This window comes from Myxocyprinus asiaticus, chromosome 14, assembly GCF_019703515.2.
Source record: "Myxocyprinus asiaticus isolate MX2 ecotype Aquarium Trade chromosome 14, UBuf_Myxa_2, whole genome shotgun sequence".
NCBI classification, from domain to species: domain Eukaryota; kingdom Metazoa; phylum Chordata; class Actinopteri; order Cypriniformes; family Catostomidae; genus Myxocyprinus; species Myxocyprinus asiaticus.
This window is the reverse complement of record NC_059357.1, coordinates 41,930,881-41,939,885: the sequence shown is the minus strand read 5'-3', so window position 1 is coordinate 41,939,885 and position 9,005 is coordinate 41,930,881. Positions and strand designations below refer to the sequence as shown.

At 36.9% G+C, this 9,005-nt stretch overlaps 1 protein-coding gene across 1 annotated transcript; it reads left to right on the top strand.

The window, feature by feature from the left end:
- The first annotated feature begins 288 nt into the window (after positions 1-288).
- LOC127451163 (forkhead box protein J1-A-like) lies at positions 289-6,813 on the top strand. The gene is made up of 3 exons (XM_051715638.1): positions 289-405; positions 2,318-2,922; positions 5,552-6,813. The coding sequence occupies exons 2-3, from the start codon at positions 2,344-2,346 to the stop codon at positions 6,398-6,400; spliced, it is 1,428 nt and encodes a 475-aa protein (XP_051571598.1). The 5' UTR covers positions 289-405; positions 2,318-2,343; the 3' UTR covers positions 6,401-6,813.
- Positions 6,814-9,005: the final 2,192 nt, after the last annotated feature.

The window sequence follows — 9,005 nt, the reverse complement described above, 5'->3', positions numbered from 1 at the left end:
AATGTTTGTCTGGTCGCTCATTTGTCAAATGTAACTTGTTTTGTCCTTCTCTCTTTTCCAGCCAGACATGAAATTGACGTGCGTGACGAGCAAACCTGTTCAAGAGCGATAAAAAGACAAATCACCATAGCAGCCTGCAGACCAATAGAAGATCGGGAAGCTGTTTATAGGGGGGTGTACCGTTGCTCGGGTGACCGGACAAACGTCCTGCAGCAGGTATTAAACTGGCCCGGAGCTTCTGCTGCCCTGGAGACCTTGAACTGAGACGCACACTCGCATTCTCCTGGAATTTCACCTCTGGAAGTTATTTCGCGCTAATCGGATAAAGTGGGTTTTTTTTTAAAGGAGCTTTTGTGTTATTTGATGTTATTTCCCTATTCATCAAGAATCCTTGTTCAAAGACAGGTGAGTTTATCTAAGAATTTATAATGTTGTGACAGTTTTTAGCAGCTCAGACAATGTATTAATACTGTATTTACCATTATAGCCTAAAACCTTCTTACATATATTCAATGGCTATAGAAAAATTTAATTATAGGCTTTACACTAGTGAAAATATTTTTTGATGCCTAGTTATGTGCATGCGTGGTAAAAAAAAAAAAAAAATGTAATTGCTGGTGGAAATATATTAAAATAATATTTTATTCATTACAATTAGCTACTAAAAATACACCAGGCATTCGTTCAATTTGTAAACACGTGCCAAACATTTCGTGCCGATTTTATTTGACTCTGTTCCTTTTGACACTGAGTCTCTTATTTGAACATTTAAATATTCAATATATCGAATATTATCGTGGGCTCGACTTTGATGAATCTTGTGCTTCAGATACACCTGTCATGCTGAGGAATGTTAGGTTTGGGATCTGCTCTGTTGTGTATTTCCAGACGTCAGTTATGGGACGTTGTAAAGAGCGACCTGTGAGGTTTCAGGAAAGTTCTATGACCTCTATAACTGGAGAACCCAAATAAAGCAACATTTCTTCTCCAGAATCCAGCTTAACTTCCGTTACCACAGTTCCCTATTATTCCCTCGAAAAAATATCATCTATTAAAACAAAACATGGACTTCAGGGTTTTCAACCAAGACCCCACTGAACAAATAAAAACATTTTTATGCTATTGCTAACTATTTGAATGAACATTAACTAATAATAAATGATGAGCCTTATGTAAGATGATAATGCTAGCCTATATAAAGTTATTCAATTATAGGTATTAAAATTAAATATACATTGTATTAATTAACATTATTAAATATATTAGAGATCACGAACTAACAATGAATAAGCCTAATTTATTAAATAGCATTTATTAATCATGGTTAATGTTAATTTATACATATACTTTAGTTTATTTTTAGTTCACACACACACACACACACACACACACACACACACACACACACACACACATATATATATATATATATATATATATATAAACAATATTATCTTGAAAAAAGTAGCAAGAAATATATATATATATATATATATATATATATATACTTAAATAAATTATAATATTATATATATATATGTGTGTGTGTGTGTGTGTGTGTGTGTGTGTGTGTGTGTGTATGTATATGGTAACACTTTACAATAAGGTTCCACTTGTTAACATTAGTTAACAACATTAGTTAAAATGAACTAATAATGAACAATACTTATTAAGCATTTATAAATCTTAGTTGATGTTAATTTCAACATATACTAATACATTTCTAAAATCAAAAGTTGTATATGTTAACATTAGTTAATGCCCCATTTACTAACATGAACTAACAATGAACAATTGAATTTTTATTAACTAACATTAAAAAAAGATTAATAAATGCTGTAAGAAATGTATTGTTAATTGTTAGCTCACGTACCTAATACATTAACTATGTATATATATATATATATATATATATATATATATATATATATATATATATATATATATATTAAATACTCTTTATACAGTATTTTTATTTATAGAGTAAATGTAATAACTGAATAAAAAAATGTAATTTACAATATATAATCCGACCCATTAGAAATGGTGTGGACAAATACAATTTTGAATGTTAAATGTAAAAAAAAATGTAAACACTAATTATGTTAGTTCATGTTAACTATATCAGTGACTAATCGTAACTTATTGTAAAGTATTTCTATAAAGTGTTACTGAGAAAAACTTTTTTTATTTTATTATAATAATAATAATAATAATAATAAAACCTTTTTATATTGGGAGTCCCTAGGTTGGCTGAGAGTCTGGGTGGGGTCTATAAAGTTTGAAATCCCCTGCTATAAACTTTACTTCTCATCAGGATTTGGCTGGGGAGGTGAAGGGACCATGCTCTCCATTAGTTGTGCGGATCCCTGGCCGGAAGGCTCAGTGGGGCTTGAGGAGGAGGTGGTCACTGCCGCTGCCCAGGCTGAGCAGTTAGACAGGCGCTCATTTGAGTACAACAGCAGCAGCTGCGGCTCCGACGATTTAGACGACAGCCTGACCAGCCTCCAATGGCTGCAGGAATTCTCAATTCTTAACGCCAGTGGGGGGCAACACACATCTTCATGCAGCCATAACCAGAGTCACTTCTTCGGGAACCAAGTAGGTTCGGATGCACCTTCATCTCCTTTAGCTGGAGATCCAGCATCCATAGGTATGCCACTGACCCCTGGCAAACCAACAGCGGCAGCGTTCTACAGGGTGCCTTCCTTGTCAGCTCTACCCAGCTTAGTTGCACACGGGCACTGTCCGGATGAAGTCGATTATAAGACCAACCCTCATATCAAGCCTCCATACTCATATGCAACACTCATCTGCATGGCCATGCAAGCCAGTAAGAAAACCAAAATCACCCTCTCATGCATCTACAAATGGATCACAGACAACTTCTGTTACTTCCGCCATGCAGATCCCACTTGGCAGGTAAGATTCAATGGGCAAATATTGCTTAAAGGGATAAAATGCCTTGAACTCATTTACACTTACATGTATGCAGCTCCTGGATGGCCTACACTGAGACCCAAATCATTTGCATATCTGGCAAAGGGGAAAATAGGACTATTGTTCTATTGTTTGAGCAGACTAGAGAGATAGAAAGCCTTTTTTTAGCACCTGCAAAAGTAGGTTGTGTATTGGAGAGAGACCAACTGAAACCTTTCTGAAAGATGTCGTTTAGAGACTTGATATTTTGAGAGTTTTGGCATGACTACCACAAAAAGGAAGAGCTTAGTTGTAATGAACAGGTACTTAATTGTACTTCAGGTGTAAGACTTGCAGCAAAAGTATAGACCCATTTTACCACCGAGCAATAAGGTGTAGTACAAAAGCAAAGTTTCTTTGGACATTTGAACAAGCCCCTTTGGCTTCATTTAAAACATGTTCATAATTTTTAACTGCTTTTCAAAGTGAGGCTATGAGGAAGAATGAGCTCATAAGTTGGATATTTACAAAAAATGGGGGGATTTCTAAAAAGATTTATTTGTTGGTGAATTATTAATTAACCCCTCAGCCATAGTCTCTATTCTTTGAAGACTATTTAGACATTCCCTCAGTTTTTAGTTATTTTAACTCAAAACAATGTTTAACCAAGGTTAGGAGGTCAGTGCTTCATTTAAACATAATTGCCTTGTGGTGTGGTGGTTGGTCTATCAGCCCAATACATTGATGCACACTGGAGTTCTTTAAAGACCCCATGAAATCAGGTCTTTTGAGGCTTTAACCATAGACTATTTAGCAGAGATGGGCCACTTCTATTAAAATGGAATGGTCAATGGAAGTCTTGCCTTACAGGTAAACGAGCCAATCTCCTTTTAGATTCCGACATCACCTGTCAATCAACTTGAGAACGCGCATGCACATTAACTAGACAAGCTGGGAAAATTGCGTCTTTTTATCATAATCTGTAAAGAAGCACAATTTATGATTCCAGTGTTGTCAGATTTTACTGCTGATTTGAAATATGTTCTTAATCTTCGTAATCGTAATCGTAATCATAATCTTGACCAGCCGTTTTGGAGATTTTGCTCTTTCCCTATTCAAGTAGATAGGAGCTGCTCTTGTATGCTGCTTGTTTACATTGAAAATAGCTGCCCGAGAGTGTTCCAAAGATGGCTGCCAGTGGACTGACTTGCTAGAGAGACTTTGATTTAACTCCATGTCTCTTAGCTTTGAGGCTATCTATAGGCTAGCATACTCCTGAGAGTTGACAAAATGGACGTTTAGCAGATTTTCTCCTCCGGGAAAACAGCTAAAAAATATTGATGACTCATCTTGCACTCAGGGGCATAGCTTAATGTTTGTTCAATCAAATGCGGACTAGAATGAGTGTCCACACTCCCTAATACAATTTGCCTTCGACTGTCAATAGCAAGTAGCAAATAATGTTCATGGATGTGATGTAAACTAAAGCTTACTGGCTTACTGGACAAGCCCTTTTATACTGTTGTTCCACCCCAACTTCTTATTTCGAAAGAAAATAGATCAATATGAGAAAGAAAACTGAGCTTAACAAGCCATTTCATGGGGTATTTAATGTATAACTTCTATGCATGTGTACTTCCTGGTTTAGTAAAGTTTATGGTAATAATACCAAGTGCATTCACATGTCTGAATTTGTAGAGCCATACACAATAAGACTTAAGCTTAGACCAAAAGTCAAAGGTGACGTGTGTAGTTTTTTTGGAAGTTAAAATACATTCTCAAAGTTTAGTATGCAAAGACAGCTATAAGTAAGCCATTCATTGGTTGATTTCCATGAAAAGTGTAACACTGTGATGCTATCAAATATTGCTCTGTTTGCTTGAGCTTCCTGACTGCCCAGCACACAAACATTGACTAAACCAATGGTATGAGTTTTGAGCGGGACTATCTGTTCTACGACCAATGGTACATAAGGGGAATTTTCAGGAAATCCTGCTTGAAAAAAATTTGCTATTTTTTACATTTTGTTTGGTGAGGCTGGTGGCGCAGAAATTACAAACTTCAAGACTGATCTCACTATAATTTGGTAACAGCAAATGAAAGTTCTGCTGTTGAATTCGGTTTGTGCTTCCCAAAATTCAAACCACTGCCCTGAGTTTTCAAAGCTGGAAGTATTGTTGAACGTACAGGCTTGTGTGAGCTACGGTTTCTGGATTTTTCTGTGAAATGTCCACAGAGTGGCTCTAAAAGCAAGTTTAGCAGTAAATTATGTAATGCAGTTAACTGGAATTAATATTCTATTACCATATGCCCTAACCCAAACTCTAACCCTAAACCTAACCGTCAGTGGAGTAAAAATGTAATCTTGTAATCTTCATTGATTATGTAAATGCGATAGCTTCCTGGATTCAATGGGACCTGCATCTATAAAAGATGCTTGCTCAGGGTTAACAAGTTAAACATGTTTGTACTGATGCAAAAATATCTAATGGGAGATGGTGCTAGTAATGTTTCCGATATCAGTGTATTGAACATTTGGTAGCAACGTGTCAAGTTTCCGTGTGATCATGTTGACACTTATCTCACTTCATAAAGCCAAATTTACTAATTCATCTACCATTTATCATTGCAGAATTCCATCCGCCACAATCTGTCGCTGAACAAATGCTTCATTAAAATCCCAAGGCAAAAGGATGAGCCAGGGAAGGGCGGCTTCTGGAAGATCGACCCCCAATATGCAGAACGTCTCCTCAACGGTGCCTACAAGAAACGTCGAATGCCCCCTGTGCAAATCAATCCGGCTTTTCAGAACCGGCTCCGGATGAACCCCCAGACTGGACAAGTTGTAGCCACCACTGGATTGAGCGGAAGTCTTTGTGTGAGTCCTGAGTCCCAGCAGCTCCTGAAAGAGTTTGAGGAAGCTACAGGAGCCGATCAGAACTGGGACCCTCGTTTGGCTGAAGCCAACATGCTTAGTTGCTGGGTCTCAGGGAAAGGCAACAAGAGGAAACAGCCTTACACCCACAGGACTGGCGGGAGCAAAGCTCCACGATGTTCAAGCTCCCCATGGCTGATCATGGATGAGCAAGATGATTTAAGCTCCCTGAAGGGCAACTTTGACTGGGATGCCCTGCTAGACTCAGCCCTTAATGGAGAACTGAGCTTGAATGAAGGTGATCCTTTGAGCTCCATCCAAGAAGATGAGGACTTGATGGTTAGGGGGACACATATCAGCCCTCTAGAAGCTCTTGGTGGTGTAGTTGAGAGCCATGTGTTAATGGAAACCCAAAGGAGCAGTGAAGTAGACCTTGATGAGGAAACATTCCTGGCCACAGCGTTTCTGCAAAGTCCCTGGTCAGAGGCAGAAGAGGGCAATCGTCCAGACTTCCTTTGTAGCTCGACAGTCAACATTGATCAACTGTTTGACCTGGGAGACTCTCTTGGAGGTGACATAAGCAGTAAGATCGAGTCCCTCCTTTGAGGATGTCATTAGTGACACTTGAATTACATTGAGTCCTTTGGACCCAAACAAGTTAAAGATCAAAGAGGGTTAAAACTATGTACCTCCAAAGATTTCATACTGGATTCCATGAACCCCATGTGAAGATGTATTTTTAAAGGTGTATCTATTTCTAACACTGATTTTTATGATTATGTTTTCATATCTGACAAGTTTTACCTTCATTGACATTGAAGCTAATCTAATTAGGATCCTCAGAAATTCCTTAACATCTTGGAACACTGGATTCTGAAACCAGCACTAGGTGTGAAAAAGCAAGTTTTTTTGTTGTTTACAATCCAAATTTACATAGAACATATGCGAAAGAGATTATTTTGATTTCATTGGAGAAACGAACAGAACTATGGCCACATCCACAACAATAAGTTTTCAGTTTCCTAACATTATCGTTTTCCAAGGTATGTGGTAATAAAAGCATTTTCAGAACGTTAAGTTTCCAAGTATCATTGTTTTACAAAGTAAACGGTAATGGAGAGTGTTTTCAGAATGCTTCATTATTAGTGGAAAATGCCATTATAGTGTGGATGAGAGGTGTAAATGTAAGGAAATTAATGTGTTTTCAAATGAAAACATATTAGTGTGGATGTGGCCTAAGTTTCAAAACAAAATAGTAAAGGTGCGGTGACACATACCTTTGCACAGCGAAATTCTGTGGGCAAAATAAACTCATCTCAATGGGAATCTGCACAATCGTGGATTTCGCGCGATGGACTTCGGGTAGCGCAGAATTTCCCCTTCGCGGATTTTGCGTGGAGTTCAAGTTTGCTGAACTTTGCGGCAAACTTTTGCTGTATTGACCAATAGGGCGTTGCTTGGTTTGGCAGGTACCTCTGAGTGGACGGTGCTTCGTAAACAGCTACACTGAATAATTCCAATTGACAAGGATATTATTTTAGCAGCTAAATTCTTTTAAACTTCATTCTGCCAGAATGAAGAGGCTGCTTGGCAGTTATTTTTTTGCTGATATCACATGCGCAAAATGTCCACCCACGCCATCTTCGCCCGTGGAATTTCACCATGCAAAGTGTATGTGTGACCGCTTATTAATGTTTTTTTTTTTTTTTGCATATAACAGCTTTTAAATTTGAACAAATTCTGCAAGCAGAGCAAAATCAATTGTGCAAATAAAATTGTGAAAAAAAATCATAACTGTACTTTCGATGAAATCAGTGTTTAGAGTTTGTTTTTGTTTTTTGTTAAAATGAATTGTTTAGTCTTATATAGAACAAATGAGATGTTTATTTAGTGTTGAATGGCTGATATAGTCGAATTGTTTTGACAGTGAAACTGCATTAACTGCATAATACTGCATGAAACTGCATTAAACTAATGAATGGGATTTTGGGGTTCCATATGAGTAATTAAACAGAATATCACTGAATTATTTGGGAGGTAAAAGTGTACGTGCCAAACTTTGTCTTTTCCAGCTGAATTCTAGCTCCTCTGATAGTTTTTTAAAGGCATCTAACTTGAAACCACTTTTTAACATATTGTGTTAGAAGTGTTACAGATCAAATACATTATATTTTCCATTAAGTTTATCTTGTTATTTAGAACATTAGTACTAGGTTTAATTTAAATGGGATGTATAATGAGTTAATTGCTGGGGGTGAAATATCTTTAAAGTAAATGTAAAGGCACTAATATACAGACAGCCAATCATTTAACGAGTAGGAATGAACCCCAGTTTTAGTAAAGTTGTCTTTCTTACATATTTTTGAACCTCATGCCATTTGGGTTTATTAATTAATATCCAACCTTCATGCTGTATGTGCCAAGGAAAATAACTGGCAAAACATAAACATTATTATTTAAAAAGTACCTGTTCATGTTACTTATGTGTATTTGTGTTGAATTTGTCATATACTCAGAATTATCCAAATTAGGTAATGCACCTAATTATATTTATGTAAATCAAATGATTGTGTAATAACCAGGGGTGTAAAGTAACGAATTACAAATACTCTCGTTACTGTAATTAAGTTGATTTTCTCAGAAATGTTACTTTTTTAAGTAGTTTAAAAATGGTATACTTTTACTTGTACTTGAGTACATTTAAGGTCTGTAATTGTACTTTTACTGTGCTATTTTCCCTACATCTATGTTCGCTTCTTCCCACTCCTGATTTTATGTTTGTCCATCAACGTGATTGGTTATGAGAGTCTCGTGACTCCTGTCAAATCAATCATGCATAGAAAACTTGACCTGCAGCTGTAGATCTGGCGCCAACAGCTATGGATTTGGAGAGGATGTCTCAAGCAGCAGTTCAACATCAACACCTGAACATCCATAGCTGCACTTGAAAGGGCTTTTCACTGTGAAGAAGGCCAACTGCTTGATCGTGTCATGTGAGTTTAGCTTGCTCAAGCCAGTCAAGATATCAGTATTTATACTGCCTCTAATTTGAAGAAAGATATCGAGGTAAATTTCATATTTCTGCTTACTAGATTCTCTGTATCTATAACGTAGCATGTAAATTAGCTATCTATCACTGAGATTATTGGGTTGCTGTGAGAGATTTATGTAATGTTAGCAACAGGGCTGTGCAATAAAACAATCTTGATAT